Source organism: Trichechus manatus, unplaced genomic scaffold, assembly GCF_000243295.1.
Source record: "Trichechus manatus latirostris isolate Lorelei unplaced genomic scaffold, TriManLat1.0 scaffold00132, whole genome shotgun sequence".
In the NCBI taxonomy this organism is placed as follows: domain Eukaryota; kingdom Metazoa; phylum Chordata; class Mammalia; order Sirenia; family Trichechidae; genus Trichechus; species Trichechus manatus.
In genome coordinates this window covers 3,864,723-3,892,319 of record NW_004444068.1, presented here as the reverse complement: position 1 = coordinate 3,892,319, position 27,597 = coordinate 3,864,723, and the positions used below count along the sequence as shown (strand labels likewise).

Genomic DNA, 27,597 nt, shown 5'->3' with positions numbered 1-27,597 from the left:
GCACACACACACACACGCACACGCACACGCACACGCACACGCACACGCACACACACGCACGCATAAGTACATTCCCTGAGGTCCAGCCAGGATCTCCCTGCTCTCCCAGCCCCCTCCTGCTGCCTTCCCCCTCTCCTCTCCCTACTATAGCTCACCTTGCCAAGACTGGCTATCAGTCATTTCTGTGGTTGGCTATGTTTTCTTCACTTTACAAAACGGATGTGCACTCTACTTTGTCATCAGGTCAGAATCCAATTACTTTTAGAATGCACTGAAGGAATGTAGTGTAGAAAATAAAAAAGCCCATGTTCCCTTTTGCAAAATGAATAATCCATTTATTTTTTCAAGAAACATCTGCCAATTCTTCTATATAATTCTGTAGATTCGTCCAAAAGACAGATGGTATTTCAGTGGGGTCAAAGCTATGGCTGCAGTAGTGAGTGTAGTACAAGGGGGTGGGGATGGCCATACCTGATATCTGTGAATCCACAAAGTCTTTGGAATGTTTGCTCAGACATTTGAAAGTCCCGGTGCTTAAACCTAATTGCAAAGTGGCAGGACTCAGAGCAGAAGCAACAGATACCCACTTACTCTTTGCTAGATATTTTTACATCTTAGGTCCAAGGACAAGTTTCCTTCTCTAACAAGACTCTTCAAATGGTTAAGGGGAAATGAGCATCCACATGTTTCCCCATCACTGTGCCAGTGGTCAGCTTCTGAGCAGAGGACAAGCATCTTGCATGATGGAGCATCTCTCCAAAGTCTTCTCTGACTCTTCTGCCTCCTGCCTTGTTGACATCTCCCAGAAGACAGAGTCATTTGGATGACAGTTTTTGAAACTTTGCCCAAAGTCCAGGAAGGGGAGCCAGGAGTCAGGAGGGAGCTGAGGGATAATGATGCTCTTTCTACGACACACGCACCCTGCAACCCCCGGGGAAAATGAACGAGCGCCGACAGCAAGCATGGTTCTGCCTTTCTGCTTGTGGCAGGTTAGGGTGGGGGTGGACAGGAAGAAAAATAATAGCTTTGGAAAGCTGAAAGGAGCACATCCTAGAAAACCACATATTTCTTTAATGATGCCAAGAACTCTACCTGCCAGAAATCCACGCTAATCTCAAAAGGTAATAACAACTAGAGGAGTTTTGTTCATGCAAAACGAACTTGCAAATGCAGGTATTACGTGGAAGCTGAAAACCCAGCTACATATTTCTATCTCCAACACAGAGCTTTGCCAAGGCAGTTGGATTCCTGAAAGTTCTGTAGTGAGAAACTAGATCTAATGGAGAAAATGGAATGGGGGGAGGGGGTGACTTGTGAAAGGCCCTTACACATGTTTTATGTTTCCAAAAGTAAATATTTAAGAATACAACAACAAAAGAGCGTATCCATGGCATATTACCATCTCAAAATGTGATAATTCGGTTCCATTTACCCATTTATTCCTTGCTTGCTAGAAGCTTCTGAGGCTCTCTGTTTTCCCAGATGTTTTGGTAATATACTTCTAAGTTCATGTTTGCTTTTTGCAGGTGGTATGTATGTAATGAAGCATTTATGTGGGTCTCTTCCTCCATCCAGGTAATAAGTGATGTTCTGCCTTTGATTCCTGGTTACTGATGCCTGGGGCTCTCAGTACCAGAAAACTGGAAATTAGATGCATGAGATGCAGAAAGTCATTGAGCAAAGTTATGAAATGACTGATTAGGTGTCTTACAAATCCCTGGACCCCTCAATGCCAATCCCCACCCAGCCTCTCCGGACCGGAGACTCTGGTCTTTTTTCTCTCAGATCCCACAGAAAGTTTAGTCCTTGTTTGCTCAGCATTACTTGTATGAGGAGCAGAAAGCAATTTGGACTTTGTTCTTGATTCCTGAGTACCTGAGGCTAATGAGTGGGAGTTGGCCAAACAAAGAAGAACCACCTGGTGGCTCGATGTTGACTAGCTTTAGGATGCATGATGTAATCTATCATGACCATGTGGTAAGGCCAATAAAGACACTGAACGTGCAGGCTCAGGGGGCTCCCTGGTTAGTGAGAATATCAGCTCCCAGGAGGGTGATGGAAGCTTCACGGTGAGAACCCTCACAAACCTCACCCTATGCATGTCTTTGTTTGTATCCTTTTTGGCTGTAATAAATCTGTAGTCATAAATATGGTCTACTCTGTGAGATCAGTGAGTCATTTCAATAAATTAGCAAACCCAAAGGAACAGTGGGAGCTATCAAGTCAGAAAGTAAGGGTGTTGTGTGGACTCCTGAGCCTGTGGCTGGTTTCCTGAAGGGTTCATGGAAAACTAGCCCTGAATCTGCAGCCAGCAGGTCAGAAGGCTGGGGTGTCATGTGTACTCCCCTATTTGGGGGCCTGAAGGGCAGTGTCCTTCTAACTTGTGAGTTCTGACCCAGCTCCAGGTGTGGGTGGCTGGTGATGACACTGGAGAAGTAGAAAGTGAGGACTGGATCAAATCCCACCTTTGGGGATTGAATCCGCTCTGATCCTCACCATGCAATTAGTGACCAGGTGGGATTTACCTATTTGGCCCCTTACTTAACACACCTTGTGTCACTGAGAACTTAGGAAAGGGTACTCAGGATGCATGTGGCTGCAGAAAGAGAGGCTGGTAACAAGGGTGAAATGAAGGGGCACCATCAGGGAACATGTCGCAGAGAAGGGGGACAACCAGGTTAAGTATTAAAGTATGATTTGAAGTGAATGGAAAGGCTTGTCAAAATAAGATTCTCAAAAACGTAAAAAAGAAAGAGAGAGAACATATATCAGAGTTTTATTTAACTTTTTAATGAGGGAAGCAGCAGGATGACAAAACCAGTATAAGAGACGATATGAGAACTGGGATTTTATATAGTCTGTGAAATAAAAAGTCATGCCGAAAAGAGGTAGCTAAGTTAGATCCAAAACTGGGTAAGTCCTACAGGATAATGAAACTATAACTTTTGAAATTTTCATTCCTACCACCATCTCTCCTTATCAGTTTTCTGTAAGTTAACCACTAACTGCTAACCCTTACAAAGCAAAAAAAAAAAAAAAAAAAATCAGTGCTCTAATTAGTAGTAAATAGTAAGTCAAATATAGTTACATCCCCCTCGAGCAGGGGTAGGCAAACGTTTTCTGTAAATATCCTAATAGTAAATATTTTAGACTTTTTGGGTCTTAAGGTCTCTATCTTAACTATACAACTCTGCAGCGCAGAAGCAGCCCTAGAAAATGCTTACATGATTGAACTTGGCTGTGTTCCAATAAAACTTTGTTTATAGAGACACATGGTTCGGCTGGGTTTGGCCCACAGGCTGTAGTTTGCTGACCCCTGCTCTAGGATGACCTTCAAGGGTCATATAATTATCTTTTAAACTTAATTCCTAGTTTTTAATTTTGTTTTGTTTTACTTTTTTCTTAATAGGCTTAAAGCGAGGGGAACAGCAAGTGCAAGGGCACTAAGGCGTGTGCTCAGCCATTATATTTGGAGAGCTACTGGCACAGTGATTAAGAGCTTGCCTGCTAACCAAAAGGTCAGCAGTTCAAATCCACCAGGCACTCCTTGGAAACCCTATGGGGCAGTTCTACTCTGTCCTATAGGATTGCTATCAGTCGGAATCCACTCGACAGCAACGTATTTGGTTTGGGTTTTTTTTTTAATACCAAAAAAAAAGACCCTAACTGTTGCCTTCGAGTTGATTCTGACTCATGATAAGCACATGTCTACAGAGTAGAACTACGCTCCTTAAGATTTTCAAGGCTGTGACCTTTCAAAAGCAGATTGCCAAGCCTTTCTTTCATGGCACCTCTGGGTGGGTTCGAACTGCCAGCCTTTTAGTTAGTAGCCAAGCGCTTAAACATTGGCACCACCTAAAAATCCCTGGAGCACCAACGTGGGTGTGTTAGAGACTGGGAGCGCAATAAAGCTGTAAACCTAGGGAGGAAATCGGCCCTCTTTTTATCTGTAGGTGTAAGTATATGTGAGTAATACACCTGAGCTAGCCCTGATTCTAATCCCAACTCTGATCCCAATGACCTGAGACAGTTGAGCTAATCTAATCCCAACTCTGATCCCAATGACCTGAGACAGTTGAGCTAATCTTACTGAACCTTGGTTTCCCTGCCTCAAAATAAGGATAAAAATTGGACCTATCTCAGAAGGTTGTAAAGTTAAAAGTGATGATGCATTTCCTAGCACTCAGTGAATGATAAAACCAAAAAAATAAAAACCCACTGCTGCAGAGTCAATTCCAACTCATAGCGATCCCATAGGGTTTCCAAAGAAGAGAAGCAGACTGCATTGAATGATAGCTTTTAATTATTAAATTATTCTTAATTTATCAAGCATTTATCATTTATCAGTCAAAGCCAAGGGGAGGGCCTAGGTCTACAGATCATTTGTTGGAAAAGGGTAGGTATTGGGATCACAAAGGATGACTGAAATTCCTATGGCTCACTTCCTTCCCACTTAGGGTCCTTGGGCCTTTAAACTTGATCTTAAAACAGACTCAGTCATTCCCCTTCAGCACCGAACCAGGCTTCAAAACAAACCAAACCCGGTACTGTCAAGTCAATTCCGACTCAGAGCAACGCTATATGACAGAGTAAAACCGCCCCATGGGGTTTCCAAGGCGTTATCTTCACAGAAGCAGACTGCCACATCTTTCCCCGCAGAGCAGCTGGTGAGTTCAAACCGCTGTCCTTTCGGTTAGCAGCCAAGCTCTCAACCACTGCGCCACCAGGGCTCTTTCCAACCAGGGTTAGAAGCCAAGAATTCCCTGGAATCGCTGTTAAGAATCCCCTCTTCCCTCCCACCCTAGTAGCAGTTAATAATCCACAAGGGTTCTGGGAACAATTACGTTGTAAACAAGGACACAGGGTACTGAGAGCTAAGCTGCTCAGGTTAGCAGCAGTATTTGCGTTATGACAATGGATGTGCTAATTAACGATGATTCCTGCCTATTCATTAAAGCCTTAAGAGTCTCTAAGAAATATAGCAGCCTCCTTCACTTCTGCCCCTGTGCTTACTCTGAGCTTTTCTTTAAAATGATGCCTATTACTGGAATTTTTTTTTTTTTTTTCTTTTTATAGTAATTAGGACCAGTTATCTCCTTCAGGGCAGGGAAATTTATTTCTCTCCACCCAACCCCCTGGCATTCTCAGCCAGGCTTCATCCTTGCAGGAGGCAGTCTTTGCCTTGCTCAAAACCAAGCCAGACCCATTGCCATCAATTCGGACTCATGGCAACCCCATGAGTTACAGAGTAGAACTGCCCTGCAGGATTTTTTTGGCTGTAATCTTTACAAGATAGAAGCCCTGGTGGCGCAATGGTTAAGCATTCGGCTGCTAACCTAAAGAAATGCTGACAGTTCAAACCCACCCAGTGACTGCAGAAGAAAGACCTGGTGATCTGGTCCCATAAAGATTACAGCCTAGAAAACCCTATGGGGCAGTTCTACTCTGTAACACATGGGGTTGGTATGAGTCAGAATTGAACCAATGGCACCTAACAACACAATTCTTTACAGACGCAGATCACCAGGTCTTTCTTCCAGGTGCTGCTGGGTGGGTTTGAACTGCCAACCTTTAGATTAGCAGCCAAGCGCAAACCGCTTGCTCCACTCAGTTGCTAGTAATATCTGCCCCAGTTAGCAGCTTAAAGCTTATTCGGACACCCACAATAAAATAGTAGGAAGTAATGATGATAAAGCATATACTCTGGGGCACTTATGCATTTCTTTCTCACTTGTAATTAGTAATACCCGAAGAATAACACAAATGTTGTCCATCTTTGGGTTCAACCACAAAGGCTTCCATGTGGCCCTGAGCAGAAGACAGTCCCAAAGCGCAGGGTGCTAGGGCTAAGACGTACTGCAGAGACGCTGAACTACAAGCGTGGGCCTACGGCAGGTCTGAAGGCTGAGCCTCCTGGAAAATGTTCAGCGTGGGGAACCGGCCTCCGATTCAAATCACGCGCTGTGCTGGCTTGCTTTGCAACGGCTCCTTGCATTTGGAGAGTAACCAGACACATAACTTTGAATTCCAGAAGAGGGGAGGGGTGGATGAGGGGTGGGGCGGACAGAGTTACAAAAGACCCTCCTGAGAATGGCAAGTGGAGCGTCTTCTTCCTGACAGCATCCTCCTTCCACGTGCTGATGTCACCCATAGCTGTGTGGATCAGGATGGAACTTTGGGCCACTTGTGGGCACTGTACCTGCATCAGGGAGTGGGCTATATTGCCTTGTTTGACTATGGAGCTTCGTAAGATTCCGTATCTCCTGCAGTTAAAGAAACTTTGTCGTCGTTGTTGTTGTTGTGTGCCGTCCAGTTGATTCTGACTCACAGCAACCCCGCGTGACAGAGTAGAACTGCTCCGTAGGGTTTTCTTGGCTGTATTCTTTACGGGAGCAGAGTGCCAGGTCTTTCTCCCAAGGAGGCGTTGGGTGGGTTCCAACAGCCAACCTTTTCAGTTAGCAGCCGAGCGCTAAACCGTTGCACCTCTAGAGCTCCTTAAAGAAACCTTACATCTTTGAATTATTAGTTGGTTGTACCTCGTGACATCCAGGTAAACTTTATTTCTGTGCCGTGACCGTTTGCAGTTGCATCCACAGGGAGTGATCGTGTCACTTCAGACCCACAGTGACAAATTTCCTAGAGCTCTGGGTGGCACCGTTGGGGGAAGAGACTTTCCGCCTGTTCCACCATCCTCTCTGCTGCCCCTTCCTCAAATATCTCTGAAGACACTGCCAGGAACCATTTCCAAACGGAGGGAGACCCAACCTGAGCTGTAGCTAGCGGCACACCCGTGTTATGACAAGGAAGGGTGATTCTGGCCTGGGCCTGGCTGAACTGGGCCTGGCCCATGGATGGTGGGAATCAAGTGCATGAAAAGTCACCCCTTTTAACTCCCTTCTGCATAAGACAGACTGAGAGAGGCTTTGCTTTCTCACTACTTCCTCTCCCGAATTTTCCTCACCGTCTTCACAGTCATCAAGTCAGCATTTTACCTCAACGAGGCAGTGCCTCTGGAGAACGTGCCCCCTGCTCCCCGCACCTGCTGCTCCCGTTTGTTGGCAGGAACTGTTTAGAAATTGAAGCAGCTCTTCAGTCACCATCATTTACTTCGCTCTGTGCCACTCTGGAGGCCCTGGGTGGGGCAAATGGTTAACACAATCAGCTGCCAACCTAAAGGTTGGAGGTTCGTGTCCACCCAGAAGTGCCTCAGAAGAAAGGCCTGACTATCTGCTTCCAAAAAATTAGTATTTGAAAACCCTATGGAGCACAGATCTAGTCTGACACACGTGAGGTCATGGTTAGTCAGAACTGACTCAACAGCAACTGATTTTTGTTGTTGTCGTTTTGGTGCCATACTGTAAGGGGCGTCTGGAGAAGTATGACCCCTGCTCCCTGTCCTTGTGCGATCTAGAGTTAGTTGGTAGGGAGAGAAGCCACACCCGACTCTCCCCACGTTATACAGGAAGACCAGAAAAACCAATGTGCAAGTCTGGGGCGTTTTACAGAAAGAGAGTGGCTTTGCTATTAAAGTGCACATGGATACAAGAATTACATGAACTGCTACAGAATATTGTTATTTCTGATTTCACTTTTTCAACTTAACTCTGAACCTTCAGTCTCCTGAATAAATAATTTGACTCAGGGAATTTGTCTGCTATCTCACATACTTTTTAGTCATTTGAGCCTCACTTTCTTTATCTGTTAAATAAGGAATATTAATATCCATCTCATAGGATGGTTGTGAGGCTTAAATGAGAACATGCCCTGAGCGTTTGCGTAAGGAGGGTGTTCGGAACATCCATCAGTAGGCTGTTACCAACATTGGCTTACCAGACGCAGTGCTGGGGCAGCCAGGAAGTGCTGCCAACTTTCGGGGGTGAAAGGTCAGTGTGGGTTGGAGAAACCCAGGAAGGTGTCCTGGAGAAGGAGGGCAGTGTGCTCTGCCCTGCGGGTCAGGGAGGTTTGAAAGGCAGTCTGGCTGGCACTGAGGGTGGGGAGGGGACTGAGAAGGCAGGACGGGGCCAGCCCTGCTGGCTGTCTCCACTGGCAGCACCTCCAGCCCTCCAGGAGGACATCGGCGGCTGCCTCACAGGACCAGTTGTGGCGGTCACGGTCTAACAGATGTACCCTCATGTCCAGGACGCCGCGGGGAAGAGGTTTTATTTCATTCGATGACTGCATTCATTTCCTTAGTAGGTGAACGTCTGTTTGTTGCTTTTAAGTCATGTAAGTTAGTATAAACTTTTGTCTTTGAATAAGAATGAATGAAAAACATACGAATGAAAAATGAATTCCCACTGCCCATCTGTCAGTCTGTTGTACTGTGGTGGCTTGCATGTTGCTATGATGCTGGAAGCTATGCCACCGATATTTCATATATCAGCAGGGTCACCCATGGTGGATAAGTTTCAGTCGAGCTTCCAGATTAAGATAAACCAAGAAGAAAGGCCTGGCGATCTACTTCTGAAAATTAGCCAGTGAAAACCTTTTGGATTATAACAGACCATCGTCTGACTCACTTGCTTTGAATACATCATCAGGAGGGCCCAATCGCCAGAGGAGGACATCATGTTTGGTGAAGTAGAGTGCCAACAAGGGTGAGGGAGACCCTTGGTGACATGGCACAATAGCTGCAACAATGGACTCAAACACGCTGGCAATTGTGAGAATGGTACAGGACTGGGCAACGTTTATTCTGTTGTATGTGAGGTCACCATGAGCCAAAGTAGACTCAGAGGCAGCTAGCAACAACAGCAAAATTCACGTTCGTCAAGACATAGCTCAGGCATCACCACCTCCTCTGAGAAGTGTTCCTGGTTCCATAGCACCTCTGTTATAGCGCTTGTCGCACTGGATTAGTCTGTTCCTCCCACCAGCTGTGAGCTCCTCTAGGGGAGAGGCTGTGGCCAGCAGCTAGGATAGCCTCTAACCCATAGCTCAATAAATATGGGAACTTAAAGCGAATATAAGCATGGGCCAGACCATCATCAGAGGAAGCAGAAAGCACGGATAAAGTGCTCTGGGAGTTAGCAGGACAAAAGATCACCCCAACGGGCAGCTCAGGAGTGGATTCCCAAAGCAGGTGGCATTTGAGCTTTTTCAGAAGGTCTCCTGAACCTAAGCTCCTATAACGGACAAAATCCCCTATGAGCCAAGGTGAGATCAAGTACTTTTCCCCTATATTGGCTTGAGTTTAGGTGATAACAAGAGAAACAATTGTCTTCAATTAAAAAGAAAGCTTCAAAATATATTGCACAAATGTTTTGTATTATCTTGCCAGGAACGGAGTACTAGTTACTCTATGTTATGGGTTGAATTGTGTTACCCAAAGTTATACTGAAGTTCTAACCCCTGTACCTGTAAAAGTGACCTTATTTGGAAATAAGGACTTTTGTTTTGCTATGTTAATGAGGTTGTACCGGAGTAGGGTGGGTCCTAAACCTCATCTCTTCTGAGTAGTGTCTCAAAGTGAAAATAGACATGAGAGAGACACACGTACAGAGGGAAGAGACCGTGTTAGGAACCGTCTACAAGCTAAGGAATGCCAAGGGCTACTGACAAGGAGAGACCCTCTGCTAGAGCTGATGCCCTGATTTGGACTTCTAGCCTCTAAAACTATAACATAATACATTTATGTTCTTTAAAACCACCCATTCATGGTATTTTTGTTACAGTAGCACTAGGTAACTAAAACATTCTGTAACAGCCACGTTACATGTGGAATCTTACTTAGTCTTGACAGTATTCCAGTGATGGAGCTGGCATTCCCTTCCTTTTTCGGAGGAGGAAACTGAGGCATACAGAGGAAAGCGACCCAAGGCCACAGGAACAGCACAAGCAGAGGAAAAGCATGAAAGGCAGATCCAGCCTTGGCACTCAGCTCAACCATATACTAGCTGTGGGGTCTTGGGCAAGCACGCTGTCTGGAAAATGGAGATGAAATAATATGTTTTATGTTAGAGTTCCTAGCGGTGGGTCAGGATGGAGTAGGTGTCTAACAGATAGATTTTGTTAACTTGCCTGAAATGTTACCCATTAAATCCATTGGGTTCCGTAGATCTTCTAAGTGGCCGCAGTGGATTACTCGTCAAAGGATTTATCAGATGGTTAAAGAATGTCCTAGCAGGAAGGGGCCAGGAAGATTAACTGATCCTGTGTTTCTAAATGTTGCCTCTGGAGCAATGACATCAGAGCTGCCTCTATGGATACCCTATCCCACAAACATGCACCCATGTGGTCTCAGCAGTTATTCTTTCTTATCTAGACAGACAGATGTGGGGACAGACCCCCTCTCCCCATCGCTAGCAGAGCAACTCTCCAGAAGTCCAGCAGTAGATAGAAAGCTGCCCCAACTCTCTTTGGAGTGTGGTGGGCTGGACCCTTGGCCACCACGTCCCCTAATCTCCCAGAGAAGCGCCATGAGGTCCCAGATGCCGAAGCCTCTTGCTCACAATTGGGAGAGGCCTTGGCTGAGGATGAATGTGGTTAGAAAGGGCCTTGCCAGCCCTCCTATACAGGCAGACGTAGAATCTCAGTGCTCAGCAGGCCCTGGCCAAAAACCTGAATGGCCTACCAAAGAGCAGGACCTGGTATGAACACGAAGCTCCAGAGACTCCTCCCTGAATCCCAGTCCTGGGGTTGGCAGAAGACCTCACGCATACCCCGACCCAGATGCTGGCCGTGAGTGAAGTGACTCCATCTGCAGTTCCTGAAGACAGAACAAAAGCTTGTGAGCATCACGTGGAGCCGGGCAGACCTCAGCCAGGAGGTTGCTGTAAAGCTGCATAGCCCCTTCCATTCGCTGCCAACATTTATGATGCACCCACTGTGCATGCCCCTGGTGCTCGGACATCTTCTCCTCCAGGAAGTCTTCCGAGGCCTCAGGCTGGTCTGGGGGCCCCAGATATGTGCTCCTACAGCATAGAGGTTTTTATTATTCCTGTCATTTTAGCACTCACCTCCTTGACCCAAGATGGTCTTTTAATGGGCTGGAGGGAGGCAAACATGGACAGCATGGACAGATGGAGATAGACGGGGACAACGAATCCTGGAAGAACAAAGGATGCCTGGAGACCCTGCCTGCAGGGGCGAGAGCTAAGTAGGGACTTGATGGTCTGCTCCACTTGATACTCTCCCAGTGTGCCTTTAAATGAAGTTCAGAAAAACCAAAACCAAACCCATGCCCTTGAGTCGATTTTGACTCATGGCAACCCCCCTATGTGTTACAGAGTAGAACTGTTCCATAGAGTTTTCTTGGTGGTAATTTTTCTAGAGGCAGATTGCCAGGCCATTCTTCTGCAGTGCCACAGGGTGAGTTCAAATGGCCAACCTTTAGGCTAGGAAAACTGTTGCCATCAAGTAGATTCTGACTCATAGCGACCTTACAGGACAGAGTAGAACTGCCCCATGGGGTTTCCAAGGAGTGACTGGTGGAATCGAACTTCTGACCTTTTGATTAGCAGCCAAGCTCTTAACCACTGCGCCACCATGGCTCCTTTTAGGCAAGTAGTCAAGGGCAAATCATTTGCACCACCCAGGGACCTTGAAAGAAGGTTCAGGAATGGGGATACTTGGGATCCAGATTGTCTGATGCAGAGCACATAGGACTGTAGTATTGGGGCATCAGAGGCCTTCATTTTCACTATGGCCTAGGGTCCCCAGTGTGCACTGGAGGCTCAGACTTCTCCGTTTGAGCAGTTAAAGCCATTGCTGAGCTGACCAGCCTCAGAGACTTAATACTTAGAAAAAAATGAAAAATTTCTGATTAAACACACAAAAAAACCCGAATCCAGTGTGATAATTAAGATTGTGTGTCAGCTTGGCTGGGCCATGATTCTCAGTGTTTATATGTGATCACCCAAATGCAGACTCTGTTATGGATTCTGACAACCCATTATTAGCGAGTCGCAACAGGTTAAGTGCGAAGTGCCCTGGCAAGAACGGCTCTCCCTGTTGGAGTGTGAGCCAGCTGACCCTGCGGGAGTCTATCACGCCAGCGGGGTTCTGATTACGCCACAATCCGGTTAAGTCATCTTTGATCCCCCATCAGAGCTGATGGGTTGGCGGAGGGCCTGCTAGGCGACCTAGGGTTCCTCACACCCTCTGGGTCAGCAGGTCACCACCCTACGGGTCTCCTCTGCTCAGAATTCTGTGAAACCTGGCTCTCCAGTCTGACAGTGTCAGGGACACGTCACACCAACCCTCATCCCTTCACCATGGGGAAATCTTTCTGGAAGCTTCATGACTTTAGGGGAGCAGTTAGGGTTCCTGGAGGTAGCTCTGGGCTGGGAGTCAGAAACCTGTCTGGTTTCTGGTGCCAGAATGTGGCTAAATAGCCAGAGACCTTGGGAAAGACTCTGAACTGTCCTTTTTGATGGGCGATTTTTCATCTACAAAATGCTTAACATATCTACCTGGCTGTAGTATTAGTATTTAAAGATCATTTTCTTAATGAATATGAAAGTACTTAGAAAAACATAAGGCAGTATCAAAGGCGAGGTGTTAGAAATACCTTTCAGCTATGGAAATGTGATTCGAGACTGTGACCCTTTCTTGGGTCATGTCTTGCATATTTGAATCTTAGCACAGAGCTGGAAGGGACCCAAGATCCTTTTCTAGGTTAATATTATTCTGGTCCTCAACCCTAGCGGTTCATTACAATCACCTGGGGAGCTTTTTCAAAAATATCGGTCCTTTAGTACCACCACCCACTGCCCCCCGCCCCAGGGGCAGATTATCTAATAACAATTTCCCTACAGATTAGTTAAGTTAGCACAAGTAAGCCTGTCCGTACCTTGCTTACTGGGTTATCTGCCCCTGTCAGGGACTATAAGTTTGAAAAGAGGCTTTGATTCTGTAGGAAAGTGCTGTGGGGTTGGGAGAGAGACAGATGCCAGCCATATCTAGAAGCAGAATCTTTGATGTGGTGAAAAAAAGTGAAATTATTCACTATAGATGATCTGGTAAGCAAGGTAAGCAGCATGCTTACTTGCCTATTGGACAATCTGCTCCTGACCCTTCTCACACCATCACCCCAATCCCCCATCTCCCAGATTTTGATCCCAGTAGGCTGTGGGTGGGATCACAGCACAGGTGCTTTTTTACATGCCCCAGATGTGTGCACCTGGGCTGGGAAAGTTTGATTTGATTCAGCCCTGCATTTTGTGGGTGATGATTCAGTGAGGTTCAGGAGGGTGGTGATTTCTGCATGGGCACACACGTAGTTAGCTACCAAACCAAAAAAAAAAAAAGAAACCCTTTGCGGTTGAGTTGATTCTGACTCGTATCACCTTAGGTGTTTCCGAGTAGAGCTGCGCGTAGGGTTTTCAACGGCTCTGACCTTTTGAAAGTAGATCACCAGGCCTGTCTTCCAAGGCACCGCTGGATAGATTCAAACTACCAACATTTTGGTTAGTAGTGAAGCGCTTAACCATTTGTGCTACCCACCACTGGTCAAGTTAGCCACTAGACACTCTCCCAGGCAGGGCTGGTGTCCTGACTTCCAGGCCTCTTCACCAAGAGCAAAGATCCTGCCATTCAAAGGTGTTATCTCCAAGTCTGTGATCACTCCATGATCTACTCCCAGCCTCTGAATCTGCCGCAAACGCTGCCCCGTGGATTATTGGCCAGGGCAGGAGACAGAGGTTTGTTTGTTGGCATTTGGAATGAAGCCTTTGTTCTAGCTCTTCCTCTAGACTCTGGGCGCTTCAGGGCAGGGGCTGAGCCTTGTCAGCTCTGCATCCTCTAATACAGGAAACCAGGAAAACATGTTTGATGGGTGAGTGAGTGAGTGAACCAACAAAAGGGTTGGAAGTGTGCTTTAGTCGTCTAGTGCCCGTGTAACAGACATACCACAGCTGGCTGGCTTTAACAGAGAGAAACTTATTCTCTCACAGTCTAGGAGGCTAGAAGTCCAAATTCAGGGTGCCAGCTCCAGGGGAAGGCTTTCTCTCTCTCTTGGCTCTGGGAAAAGGTCCTTTTCATCAATCTTCCCCAGTGGAGGAGCTTTTCAGCACAGAGATCCCAGGTCTGAAGGATGTACTATTCTCCTGGCTCTTGTTTCTTGGTGGTATGAGGTCCCCTGTCTTTCTGCTCACTTCTCTCTTTTATATCTCAAAAGAGATTGATTTAAAACACAACCTAATCTTGTAGATTGAGTCTTGCCTCATTAACATAACTGCCTCTAATCCTGCCTCATTAGCATCATAGAGGTAGCATTTACAACACTTAGGAAAATCACATCAGATGACAAAATGGTGGACAATCACACAATACTGGGAATCATGGCCTAGCCAAGTCGATACATATTTTTGGGGGGACATAAATCAGCACATAACAAAGTGTTCAAGTAGACTTAAATTTGGACCATGTATGTCAAATAATGAAACCATTTCTACGCTTAACTCTCTCTTCTGCCCTAAATTTTAATTGAATCAGCATAAAAATCATTTCGATAGTTAAGCCAAGTCTGCACTGATGCAAAACAGCATGTGTACTCACATTAAGAAAAGAAAAGGAAATCGGAGTGGGGTTTTGATTCTCTGCCTAACTCACAATAAACCATGTATGGTGTTAATTGTTTATAATAATTTAATGACATAATTATTCCTGGGTAGGTTGCCTAGACCAGTGAAAACACAAGAGGATCTCAAATCCATTGAACTAAATTTAAAAGGAATGCTGACTAAACCCTTTGTCACTTGGGTGAGCTTGGTCACATTGCTTAACCTCTGCCATTCAGCACCCTCATCTTTAAAGGAGGACAGTAACATCTAACTTGCTAAGTAATGACAGAAGAGACATAAGATACTTACTTCCAATTACATTCTCTTCGCCAGAATTAGTCACTTGGCCCCAACCTAAAGGCAAGCAAGGCTGAGCAATTTATAGTAAATGTCTCTACCCCACGGTTTATATATACAGGCACTAGAAGCTCAGTACGAGGCCATGGTGGTTCAATGGTAGAATTCTCGCCTTCTGTGCAGAAGACTCGGGTTCAATTCCTGGCCAGTGTACCTCAGGCACAGCCACCACCTGCCTGTCAGTGGAGGCTTGCATGTTGCTATGATGCTAAACAGGTTTCAGTGCAGCTTCCAGACTAAGACTAGGAAGAAAGGCCTGGCAGTCTCCTGAAAATCAGCCAGGAGCAGGAAGCAGGAGTGGGATAAAGAGTGCTCATGATTGCAGTTGGGGAAAGGGGTTAAGAGAATCCACCCTCTGGGGCATGTGGGGGATAAACAAGGTAGGAAGAGGGTCAGGATAGAAGCAGAAGCCCACCTCTGGAAGGGTGTGTAGATGATCCTTGATTCCAATTTCATACCATCATCTACTTTTGAGAGAAATGTGGATTACAGCCCAAGTGAAATCCATTCATTCATTCATTCAGTGGATATTGATTGAGTGCCAGCTGTGGGCCAGGCTCTGCTCTTGGCACACAGGTCACAGTGATGAATAAGGGCAGGCAAGCAAGAAAACCAGTAATGATTACATGGTACAATGCTGAAGGAAGCCCAGGGGACTGAGGGATCACTTATTCCAAACCTGAGGAGAACTAGGGAAGGCTTCCTGGAGGAGGTGGCGTGCCAGCTGAGACCTGAACAATGAGTATGAGTTAGCAAGAGAATGGGGAAGAGAAAGAGAGCAGACCCTCTGCATGAGCCGATGCTGAGAGCCGGTGGCAAGTCCTTCAGAGTAGATCATCTCGGGGAGGAAGTTAACACACTCATCAATAAATCCGTGAATAAATAGCTGCTCCCTGAAATTGGGAAGGCCAAAGAGTATTTGGCATTGATACAACTATGAGGATGCCTGAGTTCTTAGAGCAGGGGAAGCCTTGAAATAAGCAGAGGAGGGATGCTAGGAGACAATATTCTCATTCCAAAGGGATCCTGCAAAGGGAGCCCCTACAGAGTCCTCCAAGCCAGGAATTCTCTTAGTATCTTTAAAATGGGATGTGACTTATACAGAGTTTCAGAAATCAATCAACAAACAGATGGTCTCATTTGCAGAGTCCTTTACCATTTATTTAATTACCTCCGCATATTATCTCACATCTCCTTCGCACAGCCCAGGGAGGACGGCAGGGCTGGTACGATCATGCTTACAGCAAGTTTATGTGGGGGAAACTGAGGCCCACAAAGGGGAAGGGAGTAACCCAAAGCCACGCAGCTAGTTAAAGATGGTGCCAGAACTGTTGTTATTGGGCACTTCTGAGTCAATTCTAACTCAGAGCAATCCCATGTGACGGAGTAGAACTGTCACATAGGGTTTCCTGGGCTGTAATCTTTATGGAAGGAGATTGCCAAGTTGTTTCTCCCACGGAGCTGCTGGTGGGTTTAAACTGCCGACCTTTTGGTTAACAGACGAGCGCTTAAACTGTTGTGCCACCAGGGCCCCGGGGTGCCAGAACTAGGCCTCGAAAATCTGACCCCTGGGTTGATGGCTTCCTGTCTCCATCCTTTTGTTTGTTCACTCAGCATTCACCGAGTGCCCACAACACGCCAAGGCTCGGTTCTAGACCTGGCGCTTTGGAGGTAGCGGGGACAGGGAGAGCTGCTCATTTGAAATCAACCATCTCCTCTTTTATGATTCACAAAGCTACCCCAACGGCCTGGGGACCATCTAGAAAGACAGTGAGGTGCAGCCTGACACCCTGGTCTCCCAGGGAGCTTGGTTCCCTTCCTCCTCCTGGGGGACCACTCCCCGGTCATCTCCTCAAGGAGATTCCCAGAAGTAAGCTGGCACCAGCTGAACCAGTATGGCTCCTTCTGCACTCGCTGCTTGTCTGCTAGCTGGAGAAAGACGAGCTGACCCAGGAGAGAAGAGCACAGTGCCATTGCTGTGGCAGCCTGCCGTGCCCCTCAGCCCGTGTCACAGAGGTACATGCACACGCTTTCCCTGATCGTCCTGACGCACAGGGTGATAGGACACGGTGCCCTCCCTGCCCCTTCCCACCCCCGCCTGCCCAGAAGGCACTGGTTGTGATTCCTGCTGGAGAGGCCTTGCTGGGGAAAGGGGAGGAGAACGGTGGCACTCTGTGTGGGCAGCGGGCTGGTCTGGAGCGGTCGGTCTAATTCCTTCACCTCTGGCAAACCACTTGTGAGCCACAGAGGACAGGGGTTTGTTCTGCCTTAAGAGTGCGTTTAAGAAAGCAGGCACTGGATATTTAGAAAGGAAAATACAAGTCAAATCCAAGACACTTAAAATACCTGGTGGTAGCCCAATCGCCCTGGGGCTGATTTCAGGCCCCACCGTGTCTAGGACAGCACTGTCATTAAGTCCCTGCCCTTCCTCTCTCCTCTGCCTGCCCCTAAGTCCTGGGCCAGCCTGGACCACAAGGCTCCCCTGGCTCCCTCCCAAATCTCCTCCACCCTCAAATGTTTCTGGAGTACCTGCAGATCTCTCAGCTGAGAGCGGCCACTTACCTCTCAAAACTCCAGCCAAGGTTGTTTCTATTTGAGATTTGTTCCTGGTACTTGAGACCTTTCTTGCATATTTGGCCTTTGCCCTTGCAGCCCCAATGGCTAGCTAGTGACGGACGACAGGGAATGGTTGAAGACGGGGCCAACCCCAAGGAAAGCCAGCGCTGGGTGAGGCCTGGCCAGTGTCTGTAGGAGAGAAGGCAAATCTAAACTCAGACGGACTGGCCGTGGCTACCTGCAACCAGGCTGGGGATGATTCTGAGGCCATTTCTGGACCAGAAGGAGCTCTTGCTGGGGTGGGCTCCTGCTGTGGGTGAGAGCCTACTGCTGGGCCCACCACCCAGATTCCAGCCAACAGGCACACTGAGGGGTGCTTTCGACACCAGCAAAGCAAAGGGATACACAAAAGGAGGGAAGTTCAGCTCTAGGGATGTGCAGCCAGAACTCTGGAATCATGCAACTTAGAAACTATTTGACTTCCATCATCTGCGTGAGTTCTGTTAATGAACTCTGTCTTATTGGTTTACATTTTGAATTGTGAAGGTTGTGGGGCTCCATGAGATCCCCGCAAGTTCTTACCCAGCCCTGTTTCCACCACTTATTACACTTACAGCACTGGGCACAGCGGTGAACCTGAGCTTCAACTCTTCGATTGCAAAACTAGCATGATAGGAACTACCTCACAGGAATGTTTGATTAAGTTAGGCCAGCCTGTAAGTTCTCAGCCCAGTGCCTGGAGCATAGTAGGCGCTCGGTAAATATGGCCGCCCTTATTTCAGTCTTGGATGGGAGGAGGCAGTAGCGGCACATGTCACATTGCCCTCCAGGCTCTGAAACCTAAACCACGGAGGGCCTTGGAAGCTTCTAGATGGTTGCTTTTAGAAAGAGAAGAAACAGAAAGCAGGGAAATCCTAATTAAGCTTGAAAAAGTGTTACTATATGAAGCTTATGACCCAAGTTTGAGAGTTTGAGAAGAGAGCAGCAGTCACTGAAATGTAAAAAGATGCATTCACGCAGTCCCTTAGCAAACCTTTACTGCATTCCTAAAATGAGCCTGTCATTGATAGCAGGGAGCACAGAGGGATGCTGAAATGAGCTTGGGGAGGGGTAGTCCAGAAGGCCTCCCAGAAGAGGTGGCTTGGCTGGATGTTAGAGGGTGAGCGGCATCTTCTCTGGGTGTCCGTCTGCCTCTAGGTCCACTCTCTGTCTTCCTGCCTTGCTCTGTGCCCTGGGCAGTGAACACCATCCATAGGCTCCTCTGCCCTCTGGCTTCCCATTGGGTCAGCCAGTGGTGCCAGGCAGGACTCAAAGAAAGTTCAGGGGCAGGAAAGAGAGTTAAAAAAAACAAACAAACCAGTAACTGTTGAGTCGACTCCGACTCATGGTGACCCTACGTGTGTCCGAATAAACTGTGCTTCATAGGGTTGTCAGTGGCTGACTTTTCAGAAGTAGATTACCAGGTCTTTCTTCTGAGATACTTCCGGATGGATTTGAAGCATCAACCTTTCAGTCAGCAGCTGAGCGCTTTACCATTTGTTCCACCCAGGGACTCCAGAAGGAAAGTGACACTGGTTATATTCATTGCCCTGGTGTCCTGCCCTTGACCAAAGGTCACATGTCCTGTTGGGTGACTCTATCCCATCACAGCCCCTGGCTTCAGGTCCTTGTAATGACTTCCTCACCCGTCCCCCAGGCCTAGGGGTCGCATCCTCTGTGCTTTCTCTACACCTGAACCTCACTTTCATGAATAGTCCCTTTACCCACCTGTCCTGTGACCTGCGGGGACTCTGACTGGTACAGGAGGGATTAGACAGAGAGGGAGGCAGAAAGGAAGCCACCACATGTGAAAAGGCTGGATCTAGACTTGGGCCCTGCAAGGCATTCTGGTCCAGAGACTGGTGGGTGGTTAGACTGGAGAAGTAGGCAGGGAGCTGATGATGAAAGGCGTTTGCACTAGGAGGTGAGAATTTATTCAGAGGTAAGTGCTAACCACCGGAGGCCTTTAAGCACTGGGTGGCTGGCGTGATCAGCCTGGCTTTACAGACAGAACTTTCTGGCTCTAGCATGGAGGATGGACTGCAGAAAAGCCAGGTTGGAGCCAGGACACCAGTTAGGAGGCTTCTGTAATACTCCAAGCGAGAAATTATGAAGAGAGGCCAAGATGTATCGGTGAGATAATGAGGGGGGTAGGAAGTCTAGGGATTAATTATATGAAGCGTGAGGGATGAGGGAAAGGGAGGAATCTAGGAAACTTCCCAGATTTCTGGATCAAAACACTTGGTGGATGGTGGCTCCGTTTATAACAATATTTAAAATATAGAAAATGAACATGTATTAGGGAAAGGATGAATCCTTTAAAATGGCCTAACAAATCTAGATTTTCTTGTACATACTATGTTTGTTCCTGAAGGAAATGCTGAAAGAAGTACCCTGTAGAAAATGATCTGTCTCCTCTCCCTAACACTCCACTCCCACCCCATGCCAACTAGCACCCCCCATTGTCTGACTCACTCCCATTCTTTCCAGACCCAGTTCACCTGTTAGCTTTTGAGTTTCCAGAAAGGGCTGCAGTGGATAGGAAGGGCTTCCTGGGAGAAAAGGCTCTGTGAGACTAAAGCTGGCCTCAGAGGTAGATGGCTTTGGAGAATGTGCAGAGGACATGCAGGGAATTGGGACTCTATGAGGAAAGGTTCAAGTGTGGAAATAAGCCAGGAGAAGGATGAGGCCACCCTGGCTGGAGGAGACAGCGTCTGGGGAAGAATGGATGGGACCCGGAGCATCGGACCCTGGAGGAGGAGACCATCTTTAGCCTGAAGAGCCCCACTTCTCCCTGGGGCAGGGCCAGAAATTCTCATCTTTCAAGTTGCCTTTATTTCTCAACTGGTCCTTCCTCACCTATGCCTAAAGGCCCCCAAGTTGGTTTGTGGGGTTTACAAACCAGCCACAGGAGGGCTCAGGTCTGTAAGCTCCGCCTCCAGCCTCCATTCCCCGCCCTCTTCCTTCAAGGCATCCATTGCCCGCTGTTCACTTGCTGCAGAAGTTTCAGAATTGTTTTATGGCGTCGTCATTCATTGATTTTCTTCCGGTTCTAGGAGAGCTTCACAATGAAAGCAATCTGAAAAGCAGTTAGGTAGTTGGAGCCTTCCTGTACCATCAGAGTTGGCTTGCTTCCCTCTCAGCACGTAATGGAGGTGAGGGAGGCATTTTAACTGACCCTTTATTCCCTCCTCTAGCAGAACGTGGACTCCTTGAGGGCGGGGACTGTATGCCCCTTTTGCGTCATGGCGTCCACCTCAAGAAGCAGTTCAGTAGCAATTTTTAAACAAATGAATGAATATCTTGGCTAGGTTGTGGCTGCCGTTACCTGGCAACACCCAAGACCACTTGCTTAGGTGAGGAAGACTAATTAGCAAATCCATCAGTTGGATTCTAGGCACTTCTACGGTTATAGCTTACATTTAACTGTCTGGTAGAAAATTCATCAGCAGTCACTATAAGCAAATACTGAATCTGTGAGAGAGATCTTCATGTTATGGTTCTTTATGAACTTCATACTTGAATTTCACAGCAGGTGGCGGAGGGAGGCCAGCCATACAGCTTTCCTGCCTCTAGCAGCACTAATTAAACAGAGGCCGGTTTAGGACTACGGGGATGATCCATCACAGACCGTCTGTACATGGAGCCCTGGCTGGGCAATGTGCTTGGTGTCCTTCCAGATCTGGAAGCGGAAGCTGGTCAGTTGACATTTGTCTGCGTTGTCCAATTTTTTTTTTTAAATTTAAAAACTGATTGCCTTTAAACATTTAAATTCAAACAATTTCACATAAAAATCTGCAATATTTCTGAAGATCTGGCAACATAGGTCTTCAATTTCTACCTAGCCACAATCAGTTGGAGCCAAAGGATAGCCCTATGCTTTGATACAAATGGTTAACATGCTCAGTTGCTAACCTAAAGGTTGACGGATCGATTCTACCCAGAGGCACCTCGGAAGAAAAGCCTGGTGATCTATTTCTGAAAAATCACAGCCATTGAAACCCCTATGGAGTACAGATCTACTCTGAAACACAAGGAGTCGCCATGAGTCAGAATCGACTTGATGGTTTATGGTTTGGTTTTCGTTTGCTTTGGACCTGGCATCCACACTCCTGTGGCCACAGCTCCCACCACCACTTGTGGTCCTCCAGTCAGCCTGCTTCACTCAATTTCTTTCTTACCTAGGCTATACCAAGCATTGAGATCCCTAACTGCAGATTGTGGAGGATCGTGTCTACAGATGGACACATATCCCCCTCCCTGTGTAGCACAGTACGAAGCAGACAATAGACCTCCTGCAGGTTATTTTTAGGGATTATTTTACATTACAGTTGTGTACTAGATATCAAAAGGTAAAAGTACTTATTTATCCTGAGAATTAAAAAGGATTCCTTCCATGGAACTGTGGGGTTGTGTCTTAAGTCTGAGAGGTCTGCGTTCAGGAAGGGTTGCCTTCTATTTCTTGTCCAGAAACATCTTCTGCCATTACTGGGCACTAACCAAGGTGGATTACAGGTGAGAGGACATGTGAACAGAACGTCTGAAAGGGCCCGAGAGGTGGTCCAGAGCAGGGCTCTCATCCCAGCCTTTGTATTAGAACACACAGCCTAAACTCCTCCCACAGAAGTTCGTATTGAATTGGTCTCAGATGAGGCCTGGTATCAGTAGCTCGAAAATCTCCCCTGGTGACTCTGCTATGCAGCCGAGGTTGAGAGTCACTCGTCCCAATAGGTGACTAGGTCACAGGATTGAAGTGCAGTCTTGGATGTAACGCTTGGGGGCTCTGCCTGCTCCACCAGACCTAAGACCCAAGATGGTGTTTGCTTACCCTGTATCTTCCACCCAGCATAGTGCCTGGCACGTGGTAGATGCTCAATAAATATTTACGGATGGATGGACAGGAGGGAGAAGGAAGGAAGGAGGGAGAAGGAAGGAGGGAGGGAGAGTGAATTGTCACGGCAAGCTTATGGCCCTGCTTGATACAGATTTAGCCGTTCTAGTATATGGCTGTTGTGTCGGTTTTGAAGAAGAGAGAAGAGATCCCGATACAACTCTGCTGGCCTAAGGGAACTGTATTTTCTCAGCATGCTCTCACCCCAGGCAGTCTGGAGTCAATCTCAAGTGGGAAGTACACACATCTGAAAAAGAGAGCCATTAGGGCCTGCAAGAGAACAAATACCCATTTCAAAGATGAGTTTTCTTCTGGGAGCTGAACTGCTTTATCCCATGCCCAGCTCCCAGCAGGGCCGTGCTGGACCCATGAGCTTATCTTACTTCTTCCATCAGGATCCAAGCACACACACATGCTCACACCCCACACCTTCAGCCACTCGGGCGGGAAAACCTGGTGACTCCACATATCAAACACACACCTGAAAGTCTGTGATTTCCACACAGTTTGTGTCTCATAAAAATTTAAACACCTGCTAAGTGAAAACAACACCTTTTGCTGTTTTTCTGGCAAACAGCCTTCTACAGGAATTTTCTCACTTCTCAAAGGTGACATATTTCACCAATTCGCCTGGCACCGAGGCTGCTAAAGGATAAACAGAGCTGGCTGAGGCATGCCTCCGGGTACTGTGGAGGCAGGAAACTGAGAGGGCCTTGGGAAGCAAAGGGGTTCAGGACCACTCATGGCATTTAGGTCGGTCTTTGAAGGTAAGGAGGGGGTGAGTCTGGAAGACATGGCCCTGGCAGGTTGTTGCCAGAATCCACAGAGGACAAAGGAAAGATAAGCTCAGCTGGAATGCAGGGAATCGGGGGGTGGGCAGGGGGTAGGAGGCAAGGGGCTGGCATGTACTAAGGATCCGCCACGTGTGAGACACTTATATATAACCAAGTTTCCCTAGGCCCCACCAATTTCTGATGAAAACGGGGCCCCAGCACTAATAACACGCCATGTTGTCAAAGCCGTTCCCATGGGCATGATGCAGACTGCAGGCCATGCAAAGTTCTGCATTTCCCAGAGTGTCTCATATGACCTTACAGGGGTCTTCCCACATTCTTCCTCAACCCTGACTTTCACCGTGCCCCTGGGCCCTTTATGCAAATCAGCCCCCAAGGCCCTACCTTCCAGTTGGCCATCTATGCCCAGGTATGTTGAATCTGACTAGAGCCTTAACATTCTCCACCCCATGTAATCCTTCCTAAAGAAAGTCTGAGACAGAAATTATATCCTTATTTTTAGCTGAGAAATGGCAACTCAGGGAGATTATAGGACTTGCCTGGGGCTACTCATTCATTACTCTCATGGCTTCTTCACCAAACCAGTTATGATACAGCAGCTGAGTAGCATCTGTTCAGCAAATATGTTGTCACACAGAGGTTCGCATTGAACAGTGGCACTGCCAATAATTGGCCCTGCTGTCTGAACCTGACCCTAACCCTATCTATGTATCTCTATATCTATATCTCTATATCTCTATCTCAATATCTATCTCTCCCGTCTTGGACAGATGCTGTGCTGTTGTAATACATTGATGCTTCACAATGGGCCTTAGGTGGCTGGAGAGAGCAGGCCTATACCTCCTGCATGGAAAGGAGCTTGTAATAGGGGGATCTGGGTGGAGCAGTGGTAACTTCAAGGACCTAGGATAAATCTGGAAGAGCGATGTGCAGCAGGTGGGGATGTCTCAAACCCAAAGATCCTCAGAGCAGGAAGAGAATAGCAGGAACTCAACATACTGTTGTTCTACCTGGAATCTCACACTTAAACACTCATGCTTTTGTCCCTGGTCACAGCACTCTTCACAGTTGCCAGAGTGAAACCCACAGCCCTCAGTCCATAAGAACATCCTGATCTGGCCTCTACCTCCCTGTTGGCCTCATGTCCAGTCTGTCCTCTAAAGTCATCCTTTCAGCCGTGCTGGGCTGCTCACCATTCTCCTAAGCATAACGTGCCATGTCTTTCCTTCAGCCTTTGCTTGTGTTCTTTGTTTTGCTGGAACACCTTTCCCCCATCCCATGTCAGATGTCAGCTCCTTCCGGAAGTCATCTCGAATGCATTCTTCTCTTCTGGGAGAGGTGTCCCTCATCTGTTTCCACAGCACTTGGTTCTTCTCTCTGCCTTAGCATATTGTCCAGGAGCTTAATTATCTCTTTAGTTCTTTGCCCCTCCCCGTGGGCTGAGATGTTCTCAAGGGCAGGGTTGGCATCATTTTTGCCTACATCCCAGTACCTCATACAATCAGCACTGAATGTTTTTGAATGACTACATGAATAAATAAAAGGACACTTGTATGTGTCAGTGACCAGTGAGCAGTCATCAGCCATTTACACCTTAGTGTGAATTATTTACCTACTTTTTTATGAGAACAAACTTGGTCTGGAGTGACCATAGAGCACTTGGGGAATGAAACAGTGAAGGGCAAGGTGAGGAAGGGTGGGGAGGCCCTTGACAACACATTTTGCTGATTTAATAACTCTAGGCTATTTGGTGTCGCCAACTGTGATGCACTCGAACCCCTGCCTCAGTGAGATTCTGTTCTGGAAGCAAGTGAGGGAGAGGTGTGTCTGAACGCAGTTCTCAGAATACAGCCTGCTTCCGTCAACACGTGAGTGACATAGCCATTTAACTGTCTTCCCAAAAGGTACCCTGTGAACCTCTGGTGTCATGAAAAGCTGTGCAAAACAGAGGTTTCAAGAACAAGTCTTCACAACACTCCTTCCCTTAGAAATTCACAATACAATTAGAGTATTAAAGGCTCTAAAAAGTTTGCAAGTGAGAAACCTGTTTGTTTTTAAACCCAGCATTTTTCAAACATCTGTAGCCGTGAAAGGAACGGTGATATCCACTAAGAAACTGCAGAACATACTCCAGCCGATCCAGCACCGACAACAGAAGACGTAATCATGTGGGGACTTCAGGCATTGTGGTTCCTAGTCTTGGGAGAAGCACAGCTCAACCATCAAGAAAACATGACCTCCTTCCCCTACTACTCTTTGGGTGACCACCAGGCATAAAAACGTGCCACGTGGTGACAGCTACATTTTCAAATGGAAAATTATCAGATTTCTGCTTCCCTGTGCTCCCACAAAAGGTCCGTTCTGAGTGCTGCTCTGTAGTGTGCTGTCTCACATTGAGCTGGACAATCAGAGACCAAAAGGCCAGAACAAACCTCTCCCCCAGCTTGGTTCAGGCTGTGGGCTGCCCAGTCAGGGTGTGGGGCCGATCGAGGGGAAGGATCTCTCCAAGTGCACAGGGTACCAGCAGTCAGTACGTTTGGCTCAGGAGGGAGAGAGCTCTATTTTAGGGCAGGGGAACAATCACTCTGACCTACATACACTGCCACCTGTTAGGCCCTGACAGTTGGAAAGTGAGAAAGGCTTAATGGGCTCTTTGAAGAGCTAAGTGGAGTCTGTCTTCCCAATCAGCAGGAGGGAAAGGGGCAGAGCAAAGAGGCTTCCTTCCAGCACTCGAGTGCTAAAATGGGCCATTCACACCTGCCAGAACTTTCTGGATCCCTCCTGGTGAAGGGCCCTCAGAGCTGCCCTCAGCTCTTCTCCTCCCTTCCTGGCCTCTCTGGCTCCAGACCCTCCCTCCAACTTCTCTGCAAGCTTCTTGCTGCAGGCCCTTGCCCCAGGCCTGGATAGCCACCACAGCCCTCTAGATAGTCCTCCCGTCCCTGCCTCCTTCCCCTCTGATTCCTGCAGAGAGGTCTTCCTACAGGACAGGCTCTTCACCCACCAGACACCTTCAATGCCGGCCCCCTACTGTCGGGATGTGCCCCAAACACCTTCCCATGGCTTTCACAGCCCTTTAGGCTCTAGTTCTTGTATACTATTTAACTCCATGACCTTTGATCCTCTGACAAAAATTAAGTTGATCAACCTGTTTGTTTTATACCTTTTCTCAGGCCTTTCCCCCGTCCTCCTCCTTTCAGTCTGTCCAAATACCACCACCCTTTATGATCTCACTTATGCCCCACATCTTGCCGTCTGGTGTGCCTTGGCAAAGTAATCTCTGGTAGGATCTAATACTAAACACTCTTGCAGTATGTAGCTTTCCTCTCATGTTTTGTTAGCTAATTTTTATAGGTGATTTTTTTTTTTCCTAACGATCTTTCTATCGTATATTTGTTTGCTACTTCATTAATTTCTGTTCTTTGGGTTTGCTGGTTATTTGAAAACACTAATAAAATTGATAAACTTTTGCTAAGGATGATCAAGTAAAAAAGAGAAAAGACATAATCTATAACAGGAATGAAAAGAGGATATCAAATGTTAAATGATCATAAGATGATATCATAAATGACTTTGGGACAATAAATATGAAAATTTAAATGATATGAGCAAATTTCTAAAAATACAGCTTATCAAATTTGATTCAAGAAGAAATAGAAAACCTAAATGATCCTATAGCTCTTAAAGAAGTGAAATTAGTACATTTTCATAGTCAGTTACCTGTTTTCTTCCACCATGTTGGGAGCTCCTTAACAGCTCTTAGCACGGCCTTGCATCATAATATATTTCAATATTGCCTGACTGATGTTGGTTATCACACCCTTTTCAGCACTCTCGTGAGGGTTGAGAGAAGGAGAACAACTGGTTACAGACAGCTCTATTCACTAACTCAAAAGTCTAACTCAAAGTCTCTGTGTATATTACAGAATTTCAGACTGGCAGTTTCCCTAGACTGCCCCCTCCCCTTCCCCATCCAGGAGCCAATGTGCAGTTCTGAATCTTGATCCTTGGATTCTGTAATGGACTGTATGTGTGAGCACTGCTCTTGACTGTTCACAAAATGTAGTTGAAGGGGTGACAGAGACCAGGTGATCTAGTCAGTTCGTACTGAAGCACTAGTCATGTTTTCACTCTGGAACATTAATGTCCGCCATTCATCTGTTAGTTTCTCATACTGTGATGGCTTGGGTGTTGCTGTGGTGCTGGAAGCTAAGCCACCAGTATTTCAAATACCAGCAAGGTCACCCATGGTGGACAGGTTTCAGCAGAGCTTTCAGACTAATACAGACTAGGAAGAAGGATGTGGTGATCTACTTCTAAAAAAATTGGCCAGTGAAAACCTTATGAATAGCAGTGGAACACTGTCTGATATAGTGCCAGAAGATGAGCCCCTCAGGTTGGAAGGCACTCAAAATATGACTGGGGAACAGCTAACTCCTCAAAGTAGAGTCGACCTTAA

General features: G+C 47.0%; 1 protein-coding gene across 1 annotated transcript in view; it reads left to right on the top strand.

Annotated features, from left to right (window-relative positions):
- Window positions 1-27,597, top strand: part of CLSTN2 (calsyntenin 2) — a 428,729-nt gene that overhangs the window by 224,019 nt on the left and 177,113 nt on the right. The window contains exon 6 of the mRNA XM_012558038.1: window positions 18,789-18,804. Coding sequence (XP_012413492.1) covers window positions 18,789-18,804 — 16 coding nt within the window. The remainder of the gene's footprint in view (window positions 1-18,788; window positions 18,805-27,597) is intronic.